The sequence below is a fragment of the Capsicum annuum genome, chromosome 7, assembly GCF_002878395.1.
Source record: "Capsicum annuum cultivar UCD-10X-F1 chromosome 7, UCD10Xv1.1, whole genome shotgun sequence".
NCBI classification, from domain to species: domain Eukaryota; kingdom Viridiplantae; phylum Streptophyta; class Magnoliopsida; order Solanales; family Solanaceae; genus Capsicum; species Capsicum annuum.
Genome location: NC_061117.1, coordinates 172,600,755 through 172,617,456, shown reverse-complemented (window position 1 = coordinate 172,617,456; position 16,702 = coordinate 172,600,755). Strand labels below are relative to the sequence as shown.

The 16,702-nt window shown below is 32.3% G+C and overlaps 1 protein-coding gene across 1 annotated transcript; it reads left to right on the top strand.

Annotated features, from left to right (window-relative positions):
* The first annotated feature begins 227 nt into the window (after nt 1-227).
* LOC124885816 lies at nt 228-3,731 on the top strand. The gene is made up of 4 exons (XM_047394057.1): nt 228-410; nt 878-976; nt 1,170-1,413; nt 3,664-3,731. The coding sequence occupies exons 1-4, from the start codon at nt 228-230 to the stop codon at nt 3,729-3,731; spliced, it is 594 nt and encodes a 197-aa protein (XP_047250013.1).
* The last annotated feature ends 12,971 nt before the right edge of the window (nt 3,732-16,702 follow it).

The following is a 16,702-nucleotide window of genomic DNA, read 5'->3' as shown; positions in this document are numbered from 1 at the left end:
AGGATCCCATCTTGATGTAGATTAAGAAAGATATGGGTCAACAGAAGGTGATGGTATTTGAAATTGGCAGTGATGGTATTTTGAAGTACTAAGGCAGGTTGTGTATATCAAATGTGGAGGATTTGCGAGGGAGGATCCTTGATGAAGCTTACACTTCGAGGTATGTGGTTCACCCAGGCTCTACTAAGATGTACCATGATCTTAAAGCTATATATTGGTGGAATAAAATGAAATGTGATGCTGCTGATTTTGTTTCAAAGTGTTTAAATTGCCAACAAGTTAAAGTGGAACATTTGAGACGAAGTGTCACCTCCCAAGAGATATCTTTGCCTATGTGGAAGTGGGAGATGATTAATAAGGACTCTGTCATGGGACTTCCAAGGTTCGGAAATAAATATGATTCCATTTGGGTAATTATGGACCAGATGACCAAGTCAGCTCTTTTTGCCGATGAGGACTAACTATTTGGGAGATGATTATGCCAAGCTATACATTGAGGAAATAGTTTGCTTGCATGGGACACTAGTATCCATTATATCCAATCGAGGTACGCAATTCTCTTAGCAGTTTTAGCAATCTTTTCAATGGGGTTTAGGTACCCAAGTGAACCTGAGTATTGTATTCCACCCTCAGACTGATGGGCAAGATGAATGCACCATTCAGACCCTAGAGGATATATTGAGGGCTTGTGTAATTAACTTCAAGGGTGGTCGGGTAGATCATTTGCCATTGATAGAGTTCGCCTACAATAATAGTTATCATGCCAATATTAATATGGCTCCTTTTGAAGAACTTTATGGAAGAAGGTATAGATCACCGATTGGATGGTATGAAGTAGGTGAAAATATGGCTGTTTGGGCCTGATTTTGTTCATCAGTCAATGGAGAAGGTGAAAATCATTAGAGAACGACCAATGAAAGCTCAGAGTCATCAGAAGTCCTATGCCGATGTTAAAAGAACAGAGTTAGAATTTGAGGTTGGTGATTGGGTATTTCTCAAAGTCTCCCCTATGAAGGAGACATGCATTTTGGAAAGAAAGGGAAACTTAGTACTCGTTTTATAGGACCATACCAAATTTTGAGAAGGATAGGTGGATTTGCCTATGAATTGGAACTGCCCATGAGTTTAGGCTCCGTACATCCCGTGTTCCATGTGTCTATGTTAAAAAGTGTATTGGGGATCATTCCTTGGTGTTGCCTAAAGAGGAAATCAATGTGAAAGACTCTTTGACATATGAAGAAGAACCCGTTGATATTCTGGATTGTCAAGTCCGAAAGCTAGGAAGCAAGGAAATAACTTTGGTTAAGGTGCTGTGGAAAAATCAAAAAGTTGAGGAAGCTACTTGGGAGTCAGAGAATGATATGCGTGCAAGATACCCAAATCTTTTTGATCTGGTGAATGACAAAATAGAAGGTACAATCCTTGCCTTATTCTTTTTATCTTCTATTCACTGAGATAAATCATGCTTACCTGTGTACCGCGACATCCTACGAGGATGAATGATCCCAAGAAGTGGATAATGTAATACCCCACAAAAATCTTCTATGTGGTATCTCACCTAGTAGCACGTTTGAGAGGCTAGCAACTTGAAAATTTATGAAGTGTCAAAAAGGACTTAGTCATATTTTAAGCTCCTAAACTTGTGTGATCTCTAAATTGATTTTTCCAATCTTGAGATATGGATTTTTAAGTTGTTTCATGTTCTGGGGAGTAAACGGGATGTGTCAGGGAAGTTTTGGATTTTTTGGACACCATTAGAGTTGTGTTTGGATGTTGGAAATAGTGGCTCGACAAACCACATAGATGAACGCATCGATGAAATAGTGGTTCGACACGAAGTCGACGCGCTGCATCAATGACCGCATTCATGAAGCAGTGGACCAATGTGATATCGATACATTACATCGTCTAACACGTCGGTACCCAGTTTGCGATTTCTTTTTAAAATTCCGGGTTAGGAGGGGTATATTAGTGTGTCTTAAACTCTTTCTTTACACGAAATTAAATCATTTTTGGGGCAAAATACATCAAAAATCTCTTACAATCTCTTAAATCAAAAACCCTAGTCTTTTCTCCTAAGATCAATAGTTCATCTTTGAGGTCAAGAATTTCAAGAACTTAAGCAAAATTCTGATTCCACTCTTTCTCCTAAGCAATCTAAGGTACGCAGATTTTTCCTAAAACCAAATGGGCATAAGGAAATTATTTCAACAATATTTAAACATTGTGAAATCATGAATTCTTGAAGGGATTTTGGAACTCACGTTACAATTTTGCTTTATGAATTATTTAATGGTATAATTGATTTGGTCTTGAGGCCTTTCCCCTAACTTTGATATATAATTATGTTTAAGTATATATATGTATGCATCGATGAGTTTTAATGATGAATTGAGAGCATGAACTATTAGAAATCCCTCTCTAGTTTACAAGCTTCTTGTTTTTGTAAGTTATGATTTATTCGAATGCATATCTGGAAGCATGATATAAATATCTTGATTTTATTGACGACTTAATTAGGGTTTGAACTGAAGAGGGGGTGTTTTTACTTGGTGTTAAAGTTTAAAGATGTTATTAAGAAGATTGCATGATTTGTCATAAATTTCATGACCACCACATGTTTGTTGAAAAGCTAAAAATAGTGACTATTACATAAGCTGACAAATGTTTTAAAATATGAATCTTCTTGAATTGTTTGAAGTATAATGGTCCAAAATTTATGTTTTGAAAGAGAAGACTATAAATGTTATTGAATGGCTTAGACACGACTTTCAAGTCTTGGTATGATGATACCAAATCAGATAAGGCCATTATAAACTCAGAACAAAATACATATTTCAATTCAGATTTCAGATTTTGAATTCAGACATATCCATGTTTAGAACAGGTTAAAAGTGGGCGCTAAGAGAGTTAGGCGGTTACCCAAAGTAGTCATGGGTCATATGATTCATTTCCTGAAATCGTGTTTTGCCGATACGGGTTTATTATTTCCCAAGAGGGATTATACGCTGGCCTAGTTCCTTGGGAGTATCAGATTCAGATACTTCAGCCCTTGCAGTAAACTTGGGTTGGGGGCTTGGCCATCGAGTTAAAGGCGGATCCCTCATTGATCGTGGGAAACTTTCAGATATGTAGGGTGTACCACCTAGCTCAAAAGTTATACAAAGTATAGAATTTCATTGACAACATTGTTTTAAGATCATTAGTGATGGCCCATGTACTTTAAACTATTTTATGAATAGTATTTTATTACTTGTCTCACCTATATTATATATGTATAAACTCACTATTTTGGATTGATCTGCGTACCAGTACAATTGTATTGATCCTCTATATTTCAGGATTTAAGGCTCAGTCTAGAGGTCCTGCTAAGCCATAGAGTTTTTCAGAAAGAAGTAAAGTATGCAGTTGGTGAGCCTTCTCTATTTTGGAAAGGCCTATTTATTTTTAGATACTTGTTATTTACTTTGGTTTAGGTCCACTAGGGGCCTTGTCCGAGTTTCAGATAGTTTGATAATTTCATATGTAATACAGATTTCGTAGACTGGAATAGATATTGTATAGTTGTTGATTTACTTATTTCCAAAATGTTAAACCAAACTCAGAGTATGACCCTGATTCTATTTGTTATATTCTGCATCTTTTCTTTATTGTTATAAATAGTGTTCACGAGTACTAGTCAGGAAGGAAGCGCCCGAGCCTTTAAGGTTAGGGATGCTCATCGCAGCTAGGGTCCGGACTCAAGTCGTGACGATGATCCTATCACCAAGATCATAACACTCTCTAAATCTTAGGAACCTTTCCCTCATGAGTTAAAGAATTTCATCAACATACTGTGATATAAGAATACAATTATAAAAAATTTAGTAAATTCTAAAAAATGGAAAGATATGATAAATGGACCATCTATTGAAATAGATGGGTCATCTGTTATCCATCTATTGCAACAGATGACCCATCTATTGTAATAGATGGTCCATTTGTTGCATAGGTTCTCTGAACCTGTTAATAGATTACCCATCTACTGTAACTTATGCAACATATGGGTAATCTTTTGAAAATTATGACCCACCTATTGCAATAGATGGTCCATCTGTTGCAACTGTCTATCTATTAAAATAGATGAGTCATCTTTTGCATAGCTTCTCTAAACCTGTGTTAACAAATTACCCAATATACTGCAACTTATGCAAGAAGATGGGTAATCTGTTTAAAAAAAATGACTTATCATGTATGAAATAAAGTTGATAGAATATTAGGTTATAAAAATTAAATGCATTGCGTCCTCACACGATATGATCATGCTTGTCATTCTCTTTAAGTCTTCTAGGGAAAGTGTACTCATGGTGAATGTTTGTGTGGCCATTTTGGATTTCATGTAATTTGTCATATTAACCTTCCTATTGGGGTCAACCAACTTATATATGTTCACCTTTTTCAGTACTCCTTGCACTCTAGTGGCCTCTTGTGGTCCCTAAACTCTAGTAGCCCCTTGAACATTGAAAGGGGCCACTTGAACTTGATCAACATTGGTAGGAGGATGAGTTGCAAATTTTCTTGATTTCATACTTAAGAGTACAATTCCAAATGCTTTTTTATTTCTTTTAAACTCCACTATAGGAAAGTATGACTTTCTTAATCTTGAATGTCAATTAACAGTGAGAGCATCTACCCTTTTAATGAGTTCATCATGTCTATCAATGCACTTTTGGCATATGCAAACAGAACATGAGCTTGAAGAGGGACCACTGAAATAAGTGACCACTAATTTTACTGTCAACTCTGGTTTCAAACAATTTTTTTTCTATGAGTATGAACAAAATGATCATCATAATGCCCGGCACCATCATCTATATGCCTGGCACCAACTCACCAACTTCACCAGCAACACTACTACCATCTACACCACCAACACCATCATAATCATTACCACCACCACCACCACCACCTAACTTTGTTACATCAGGTTGGTCATGAAGAACCTATACAGAAGGCTCAGTAAGAACAAACTGACTTTTCCTGGATGCTCTTTCGATGGCTTTTGCTCCAACCAATTCCTTCTTTATTAAATCCATCATTAGGTTTGCTTTTGTTTGAGGTAAATTTAGAGTAACAAAAGAATGCATCTCCAACTCTTGCTCAGTAGGTACGATCCATAGATGCATAGCCTATAAATAAAAGTAGATATATTTAAATTAAATAATAATTTTCAGTAAAATTGGGTAATATGTTAACACAGAGAACTTTTTGTAATAGATGAGACATCTATTGCTATAGATTACTTATTTGTTACAATAGATTACCCATCGATTGTATAAGTTGTAGTAGATAGGTTATATGTTAAGACAGATTCAGAGAACCAAAGCAATAGATGGCTTATTTGTTGCAACAAGTGACAACTTATTTTAATAGATTACTTATCTATTGTACCAGTTGTAGTAGATGGGTAATTTGCAGAGATAAGTTGCAACAGAAGACTCATCTATTGCAATAGTTGACCTACCTATTGTAATTTCTTAACTTAATTAAAATTATTCTACTTGAAAGAAGATTTACGGCATCATCAGGACGGCTAAAGATATCTAGGGGATTTATTTTTGGATTGTTCTTAGAAGACAACTACGTAAGGGTCCTTAGATGAGAAACCTCATCCAAGTAGTCCTTGACCAGCTGACGAAGGTGAGGAATGGCTTCAAATGCCCAAGCCTAAAAATGTAAACATGATGCAAACAAAAAACAAGTCAGAATAGTTATTCAATATAAATAAATAAGAGAGTAAGGAAATAGTGATAAAATTTACCTTGAAAACCCAAGGAAAGCCATATAAGTTGATTGTTTTTGGCGATAACCTTATTAATAAATATTTGACAGTCAAGTAATAGCTTCCATATCCCCATGGATAACAATTGAATTTGTCAAAATTTTGAGCAAGCACGAACAATTCAGGTTCTATGACTTTGTTTATGTCTCTTGCCCATATAATGGAATGCACAAACCAAACTAAGCATAATTGCTTTTTGTACTTCCTTGGAATATTTTTATTCTTGAGATCAGCTAACTACTCCTTGTCTTTGTATCTAGGTCTAACAACGTCCAACAACTTATCTATTTTTTCGTTGCCTCTGTTGGTTGTGGTGGTGGTCCCTTGTTCTTGCATTTATTTGATGGTGGTTTGGGTGTATTGCTTGCCTTTGGATTTTTGATGGATGTTACTTTTGGAAGAGGTTCTAATGGATAATCACATTACAATCCAGTCACTATGGAAAACTCTTTCATGCCAAAACAAACCAGCATGACATAGTAGTTTATCCATATTTCATCCATCTTCTTCTCCTCCTCCTTCAAATTTTAATAATCACCCTTGTACTTGATCATGTGCTTAAGAAGATCATATACCATGGTCATTTGAAAACATAAACTATTATTCTTTATTAGGTCAAAAAAGTATCCAAAGTAACTGGACCTAAAATGATCCTTACGTTTTTCCTCCCTTAAAATCTTCCTAAAAGAATAAAAAAATTTCCCCATCAAAGATTTAACTACAAAATCACTAATTAAATCTGCAGGGTTATCTATCAGCATCTTAACTTGAAACTTGTCAATACTAAAAGTTTTGAAAAGATCTTACTGGGATTTTGATCTATGATCATGTGCCATTGATGATGCATCATCATTATCTTCATCATTTTTCTCGTTCTTTTTTTCTGATCCATCTTCTTCCTCATTTTCTTTTTCCCCTTCTTCCTTTCTACTTCCTCTCCATCTTTACATTACTCTTCATCTTCTTTTTCTTAATCTTCCTCACTTTTATTTTCATCACCACCCTCTACAGACTCTTCTTCACCTCTCTCAACATGTTTTTCTACATCATTTTTTTCCATATCTTCATTATCTATAAATCGTTTGCCTTCATTTATTATTGGAAAAGATTATTTAGGAAGCTCTTCCTTACATATCTGTACTTTAGCCTTTTTGGTTGGTTGGTCAGAAGTTGATCCACTTTTACTTTCTTTTCTTTTGGGAGACATCTTTTATCTACAAATAAGAGAAAAACAAAAAAAGATTATAATTGATGTGCGAATCATTTTAGAAAAAGGTAACACAAAATTCAATAAAAACAACATATTTAAAAAAATTCCAACAAATAATCCATCTCTTGCAACAGATGCCTAACCTATTACAATAGATCACCCACCTATTGGAACAGATGGATCATCCATTGGAAGAAATCAAAATAGTCTTGCTACTAGTTTGATTTCTTCCAAGAGATGATCTATTTGTTGCAACATGTGGGTCATCTTTTGAAGGAGCTATTTTGATTTATTCCAATAGATAAGCCATGTGTTGCAATAGATAAAGTATTTGTTTGAATAATTCTTAATAGTTAACCAATAGATGACCCACCTATTGCAAGAAGTGGGTGATATGTTAGAAGGCCTATTTTAATATCTTTCAACAAATAACCCACCTATTGCAACAGGTAGGTTATCTGTTGGAAGAACTATTTTAATATCTTCCAATAGATGACCATTTTGTTGCAATTGATGGATCATCTGTTGGAAATTATCAAATCAGTAGCAAGAACTATTTTGATTTGTCCAACATATGAACCAGTTGTTGTAATAGATAGGTCATATATTGGAAGAAATCAAAATAGTTCTTCCAATAGATTGCATATTTGTGGAAAATACACCACAAATACCGACACCAACACCACCAATACCAACACCACCAGTACTAATACCAACAATATGAATAACACCAACAATATCAACAACAACATCAATAAAACAAAAAAACCAACAACAAACAAACAACACCAACACCAATAGTGCCAACAACATCCACCAATAAAACAACACCACTAACACCCACCAAGAACACCATTAATATTCACTCACCACCACCAACAACAAATACCATATTAAGAGAACACTACGAGAAAAAATAAGGTTTTCTCGTGTTCTACTTACTTTTTTTAACATCCAAACTCAAAATTGTTAACCCATTCTCGAATATAATACAACAAAATTTCTTTTTTTCATCATTAACTAAAAAGCCCTAATTTTAAAAAAATAATAAAAATAAAACTCTTCCCTAAGAAGAGAGATAAAACGATGAATACAAGTAAGAAGAAAGTAAAAAATAACAACTGAAGTGGTCAAAAATAGGAAGAAAAGTTGATCTGTTATGAAGGGTGTTGAGTGGTTGTTGAGAGAGAAAGGAGAGAAGATAAAACATTTTTCGAAACTAATGAAATGATTTGAAATGATTGACCCTTTGCATTTTTCTACGTATTAATTATGGGTTGATTTGTATTTTGGAAAAGAATGAAAAATTTATAAAATATTAATTAGGTCCCAATTGATCTTAATTAATTTTTTGAAAAAAAATTTAACCCAACCCTTCCATTTGTTCAAAACTAATTTGATAAACCATTGATTTGTTAGTAATAAATAAAATTAGTTTCACTAAAATTAGCATTCATTTATTAAGTTCAATTGATAATTTAATGAATTTAATATTAGTATTATGTCAATCTTTGGTTGTTAATTTCCATTAGATGAGTCATCTGTTGCAATAGATAAGCCATCTGTTGTAATAGATGGATCATCTATTGGAAGAAATTAAAACAAAGCATTAAGAGGACCTGTTTTAATTTGTTCCAATACATGACCTGTCTGTTGCAATGGATGTTTCATCTATTGGAACAAATTAAAATAAACTAGTAGAAGAAATGTTTTGATTTGTTCCAACTGATGACCTATCTATTGCAACAGATGTCTCATCTATTCGAAATTATCAAACACATATTTTATCTATTGCAACAGATGAGTAATTTGTTGGAAATAGCCAAACAAATTAAGACAACTATTGCAACAAATGAGTAGTCTCTTAGAAAAGACCAAGTAGATAAAGATATTTGTTGCAATAGATTGGTCATCTGTAGCAATAGATTTGTAATCTATTGGAAATGACCAAATAGATAAAGACATTTATTGTAATAGATTGGTCATCTATTGCAATAGGTGTGTATATCTAGTTGATAATTTCCAACAGATAACCCATCTGCAACATGTTAAATTTGTTGTAATAGGTTATACACTTAGATAATCATGTAATTACTATGAGATTAGTCAAAATTATAATTGAACTTATCAATTCAACTTTAATTTTAGTTAAATCAATTTAGTTAATATTAAAACTGGCTTAATTTGAATCATTTCAAATAAAGTTGGTCCGTGGATCACTCAACTTAGGACGAATACACTTAGATGATCATGTAATTACTATGAGATTAATTAAAATTGTAATTGAACTTATCAATTCATATTTAATCTTAGTTAAATTAATTTAGTTATTAATAATAATAGCTTATTTTAAATTATTTCAAATAAAATTGGTCAATTGATCACTCTACTCATGATGAATAAACTTAGTTGATCATGTAATTACTATGAGATTAATTGAAATTTTAAGTGAACTTATCAATTCATATTTAATTTTTGTTAAATCATTACAGTTATTACTAATAAAGGATTAATTTGAATAATTTCAAATAAAATTGGTCAATTGATTACTCTACTCAGGACAAATACACTTAGATGATCATGTAATTACTATGAAATTAGTTGAAATTGTAATTTAACTTATCAATTAATTTTTAATTTTAGTTAAATCAATTTAGTTATTGCTAATAATGGCTTAAATTTAATCATTTCAAATAAAACTGATCAATTGATCACTCTACTTGGGAAGAATACACTTAGTTGATTATATAATTACTATGAGATTAATTGACATTGTAAGCGAACTTATCAATTCATCTTTAATTTTAGTTAAATGGATATATTTATAACTAATAATGGATTGATATGAATCATTTCAAATAAAATTGATCAATTGATTACTCTACTCAAGATGAATACACTTAGTTAATCATGTAATTACTATGAGATTAAATGAAATTGTAAGTGAACTTTTCAATTCATACTTAATTTTTGTTAATTAAATATAGTTATTACTGATAATGGCTTAATTTGAATCATTTGATATAAAATTGGTCAACTGACCACTCTACTCAGGACGAATACACTTAGATGATCGTATATTAACTTTGAGATTAATTGAAATTCTAATTAAACTTATCAATTCATATTTATTTTTTCTTAAATAAATTCAGTTATTACTATTAATAGTTTAATTTGTATCATTTCAAATAAAATTGGTCAATTGATCATCTACTAGGACGAATACACTTAATTGATCATGTAATTAATATAAGATTAACTGAAACTATAAATGAACTTACCAATTCATCTTTAGTTTTAGTTAAATCAATATATTTATTATTGATAATGGCTTAATTTGAATCATTTGAAATAAAATTGGTCAATTGATCACCCTACTCAAGCTGAATACACTTAGTTGATTATGTAATTACTATGAGATTAGTTAAAATTGTAAGTGAACTTATCAATTCTTCTTTAATTTTAGCTAAATCAATATAGTTATTACTAATAATGGCTTAATTTGAATCATTTCGAATCAAATTTGTCAATTGATCACTCTCCTTGGGAATATAATTACTATGAGATTTATTGAATTTGTAATTGAACTTATGAATTCATATTTAATTTAGTTAAATCAATATAGTTATTACTAATAATAGCTTAATTGAATCATTTTAAATTAAATTGGTCAATTGTTCACTCTACTCAGGACAAATAAACTTAATTGATCGTATAATTACTATGAGATTAATTGAAATTATTAATTTGTCTTTAATTTTAGTTAAATCAATTTAGTTATTACTAATAATGGTTTAATTTGAATCTTTTTAAATTAAATTGGTCAATTGATCACTCTACTTAGAATGAATACACTTACTTGATCGTGTAATTACTATAAGAATGATTGAAATTGTAATTGAACTTATTAATTCATCTTTAATTATAGTTAAATCAATTTAGTTATTACTAACAATGGCTTAATTTGAATCAACATATGACTAATATGTTTCAACATATGAGTAATCTGTTGAAAATAACCAAACAGATAAAGACATCTATTGCAACAGATGATTCATCTATTGTAACAGATAAGTAAGCTTTTGGAAATGACAAAATAGATACAGACATATGTTGCAACAGATGATTCATCTGTTGCAACAAATGAATAATCATTTGAAAATGACCAAACAAATATAGTTATTTGTTGCAACAGATGACTAATTTTTTGCAACAGATGACTCATATGTTAAAAAATTATAAAATAGATATAGACATTTGCTGCAACTAATGACTTATCTATTGGAATTATCAAATAGATAGGATATCTATTGCAATAGATTACTCATCTGTTGGAAAGAAATTTAAAATACTAGGGAACTCAAATGTTTTTAGGAGGACTCAAACGTTTGTCCCTTTTTCTAAGGTCTTTTCTTAAAGACTTGTCTTTAATTTTAGTTAAATTAATTTAGTTATTACTAATAATTGCTTAATTTTAATCAACATATGGCTAACATGTTATAACAAATGGCTCATCTATTAAAAATTATCAAACGGATATAAATATTTGTTGCAACAGATGAATAACCTGCTACAACAGATGGGTTATCTGTTGAAAAGCAATTAAAATACTACGGAACTCAAACGTTTTTAGGAGAACTTAACTATTTATTCCCTAGTTTTAATGACTTTTCTTTAATTTTGGTTAAATTAATTTAGTTATTACTAATAATTTTTTAATTTAAATCGACGAATGACTAACATGTTGCAACAGATGAGTTGTCTGTTGGAAATTATCAAATATATAGGAAATCTATTGCAACAGATGACTAACTTATTGCAATAGATGAGATATTTGTTGCAAAACAAGTAAAATACTACGGAGCTCAAATTTTTTTTGGAGAACTAAAATGTTTGTCCCCTTGTCTTAAATACTTGCCTTAATGTTAGTTAAATTAATTTTGTTATTACTAATAACTGCTTAAGTTGAATCAACAGATGACTAACATTGTAATACCCCGAGAATCCCAACCGATAGTAGAACCATGCTTCAAGCTCATGAGAAATAAATTTTAGTGTTTTGGTAGTTCTATGATCAAGTTTGATGTATATTAAGGCCTCAAATACGTCCTAGCTATTAGACGAATCAAAACATCCCTTATCGATTGAATTCTTGAGAAGGATATTGTCATAGTCAACTTCCAATGATTATATCTCCCGTTCTATAAAAAAATTTTGATCTCATGTCCTATAAACAAATTTATAATTGAATTATCTTTCCAACTATACAAATTTTGTCAAAATACGGTATCGGAGTAAGAAGTTATGGCCATTTTACTGAGAGCTATCCGAACTACCTAGGAGCGACGGGCAAGCTGATAGACCATCAAGTTAGCGATGGACCTTTGCTCTGGCCATTGCAACTGAGGTAGTAAAGCCATTTTCTGGCCCAAAACTAACGGTTGGAGTGATGGTCAGTCACCAGAGTGACGGTTCGTCACCCAGACCGTCAACTTTGTCCTAAACAGTGCTGAAACGATGTTTTAAAGGGCTTTTTGGGTCTTTTTTCACCCTTTTTAACCCCTAATCACATCAAATCAAAGCACATAACTCCTCATTCATCTATAATATAAAAATTATGGTTTCTTTCAAGATAAAAACCCAAGAACAAGATTCAAACTCTTCTTCGAGAAAACTCAAGAATCAAAATGTCACCATTCAAGAACCTTCAAGAAAAGTTAACCTCCTTCAAGATTCAAGCTTTTGAGGTGTGTTAGATATTGATTCTTGGGTTCCTTCCACCCAAGAAGTTCAAGAATCTTTTTTTGAATTCAAATATTATATAATTATGAGTTTTCATGATTTATGTGAATTAAAATTCATGTTTATGTTGTTGTTGAGTGTTAATTAATGTTTTTATTACAAAGTTCCAAGCTTTGATTCTAGTATGAGATGAATTTCATGATATTCATGATAAACCGTTCAAGTTTCATGTTTATTGATGTAGTCATATTAATTTGATGTATTGATTGTTGTATAACCAAAGTATGCTCCTCATATGTTTGATAAAATACTTATTTGAGTGAGGTAGTGTCATGATAGCATGTTTGCATGATATCCCCAATTTTGTGTAGGTTAATGCATGCCAAGTGTTTGTTGAAAGGCCTTAGTGAATTAATTATGATATGTTAGCAGGCGTCCCTATTGACGTACGAGTTAATGCATGTTAAGTGTTTGATGAAAGACTTTATTGGATGAATTATGAGACCTTACTGTGCTTTCCTATGCATATGCAAGTTTATGACTCTCAAGTGCTTGATGAAAGGCTTCATTGATTGTATTGTTAGTTGTTGACCATTGTCAAGTTTTCAAGAATTGTCATGTCTTATTTATTTTATGCTATCAAGTCCTGGGGGTATTTAATACAGACAATATAGTTGTGTGCCTAGAGACAGTGTCAGTTACAATACTCTTAGTCATGTCAAGATCAGTAGTATTCTCAGCCAGTTACAGAATTCAGCAGAACTTCATCACTTACATGACTTAGAAAAATTTAGTAAGTTTAATATCATTTCAAGTCTAGTTAAAGTATTCAGTTCATACCTCACTAGTATTCAAGTATTCATTTCAAAACTCAGTAGTATTCAGTCAGCTTAATATTCCCCCAGTCAGCGAAACTCAGTAAGCTCAGTTTAGCTTGGTTAATCAGTAAGATCAGTAATAGATTTAGTTTAGTCCAGTACATCCTAAGAATCAGCTTAGAGTCTATTCAGTTGGGAGTAGGATTCAGCACCGAGCGAGGGCAGGGTTGATGGCTTCCCCGCTAGATAGGTAGAGTCGTCGGCAGCAGCCCCTGTACTCCAAAACTACGTAGCCAACACAGGATGTGGAGTCACCCATTAGATTAAGGCTTGACCACTTCCCAGAAGTCCCCATTATATTAGGCTTGACTTCCTATTTAGGGTCACCCATTAGGCAGGCTTGACCATAGAAGCGTCTTTACCCGTGGAACGGTACTGACACCCTTCCAGCTGGGGTTATAGGTTGGACCCAACTAGTTTAGATTTGGGGCATGTCAGTTAGATAACTACCTCCCACAATTTTAATTTTAGATTCAATCTCAATAATAGAACTCAATTCAGCTATACAAAAATTAGGACTGTCGAATATAGTCAATCAGCTCAGTAAAGAACTTAGATAGTTCCAGAGATTTAGAGACCACCAGTTAGCTCATATTCAGTCAATCATTATCAGTATCAGCATATGTAGAGATCACCCATTAGATAGGTTTGATCTCATATTCAGTCAATCATTATCAATATCAGCAAATCCAGAGATCACCCGCTAGATAGGCTTGATCTCAGATTCAGTTAATCAAGTATCAAACATCAGTAGACCTAGTTATCATTAATCCAGTTATTAGAACTTAATATTCAGTGTTACTACGATTTCAGCTATAGCTTATGCATTCATGTATGTATTTCTCATTCAGTTTACTTATGTTATTCAGTCATCTATAGTTCATGCATATAAACCTTTTCATTTAACCTTACCTCATCTAGTATACCAGTACATTCTTACTTATTGACATATATTTTTCTATGCTATGGTGTTTTATACCATTGTTTCAGAAGCACGAGATCCATAGCACCCTTAGCAGTTAAGATTCAGCTAGCAGTAGTTGACCTAGCAGTGAGTCTTCATCATTCGAGGATGTTCTATTCTTTCATTATATTTTTAGATTCAATATTTTAGTAGACGGAGTTAGTTGGGGAATTATCCCATCAACTCCTTATTCAGACAGTTTAGAGGCTTTCAAACTAGATGTTCAGACAGTTTCTTTAGTATTTTTGATACTTTATTTAGTTGTATTTTAGTTTTTGAACCTTATGGCAAGTTTCCGTCAGTTATTTTCCATATCTTTACAGTATATTATGCAGTGCTCAGTTACAGGTACTAGAAAAGGGTTACCTTGTGGTCCTTCGAGATCATAAGCACCGTGTAGCATTCGATTCAAAATCTAAGGTGTTACAAATATGTTGTAACAGATGACTTATCTGTTGAAAATTATCAAACAGATAGGAAATCTATTACAATAAATTACCCATCTATTGAAAAAAATCAAAATAGGTCTTGCTAGTTGTTTGAGTTCTTCCATCAAATAGGTTATCTATTAGAAAAAATTACCCATCTGTTGGAAGATCATTTTTTTAAAGCAATTTTCTATTAAAAAAAAAGATAAATTACGAAAACTAAAAAGTCCCCTTGAGTTGTCTTATCTTGTCTTTTCAATCCAGTACCTCCTTTGAGTTTCTATTTTTATCCTTTTACATTTGATGTGGTATGCTATTCTTGTCTTCTTTCCCTTTTTCATGAAATTTTTCATGTGTTTAACTTATTCATTGTGCCTCTGTTGAAATTTTTGGAATTATGTTGTTTCTTTTACATTCGATAAAATTTTACCTCTTATTATTCTCTCTTTATTTGCTATTTTCACATTTCTCTTCAATAATATCAAATGCTCTCGTGCTTTTTTTGAAATTTTTTGAGTCTTGTGTAAAATTTGAAACTCGTTGCCTTTTTTAGTATTCCCTTTTAACACCTTTTTGAAATACTATTTTGTTTCTGTCACTGGGGTAGGAAGAATAAGGTGCTTGTAGATAGATCCACTCATCTATGGGATGTACTACTGATCAGGTTATTGTGACAACACACGCGAAGTATAATTATTCTGTAAATGTTATTTTGGATCGATTAGGCATTGATCGTTCAAAAAAAATTTACATTTTACAATTAAGTTTGATAGGTTTGAACTGATAAGGCTGAGGGATTAAGAAGGTGCTGATACCCTATTTCAATTTAATGATAGTTTTCCTCATGTTTATGTGTCAGGTTTACAGAAAAAACCTAAATCCACACTGTCATACAATCTTGATCCCTTCTCTAAACTTGACACATAAACATGAGTAAAACCATCATTAAATTATAATAGCGTATAAACATTATCATGAACCGAGACTACCCTCTAGTCGTAACCGGTGCTTAAGGCCACAAGTAACCCCAAGCTAACTCATGAATCTGCTATCTATTGTGAGCACTGAATAATGTAAGAATAAAATATCATATGCAGAAGCTAAATTGATGAGAAATTTTGTTAGGATGTAATACTGAAACAATACCCAACATATATGAGTTGCTGATAAGAACTGAAAACAAGTTTGACTATCTGAAAGTCTCTAAAACATAAGGAGTTGATGGGAAAAACCGCTAACTAACTCCAACTGAATGAAATAAAGAAGTAGTAAAAATACAGTAAATAACTTGTCCTCGATAAATGAGGACTCAACACAACTGTTGCTGAGTGGTACTAAATTGACTAAGGGTGATCAGAGATCTGAGCATTCGAACCTATGTCATAAGAAAACATAGCGCAAAAGAGAGTATGTGATCAGTACTTTGAATATACTGGTACGTGAGTTAAGGACTAACTGAAATACATAAAGATATGAGCATGAATGCATGAACATGTAAAATGAATGCAACATCAAGTAAAACATGTAATGAAATAATCTATAAAAACAACTGACTGAATAGCGGGTAAACTGAACACTCGGTTATGCAAACATAAATTGATATAATCTAAATACTAAAATGTAACTATGGGAGTTATCATTTAACTAGCATGACCCAAT

Excerpts from the sequence above, each read along its gene's own strand:
- LOC124885816 (XM_047394057.1), top strand. The coding sequence starts at position 228 with ATGAAATGTGATGCTGCTGATTTTGTTTCAAAGTGTTTAAATTGCCAA. Across the intron at positions 411-877 it reads ATAAATATGATTCCATTTGG|TCAATGGAGAAGGTGAAAAT; the intron begins GTAATTATGGAC and ends TTTGTTCATCAG. Across the intron at positions 977-1,169 it reads GAACAGAGTTAGAATTTGAG|TGTATTGGGGATCATTCCTT; the intron begins GTTGGTGATTGG and ends TATGTTAAAAAG.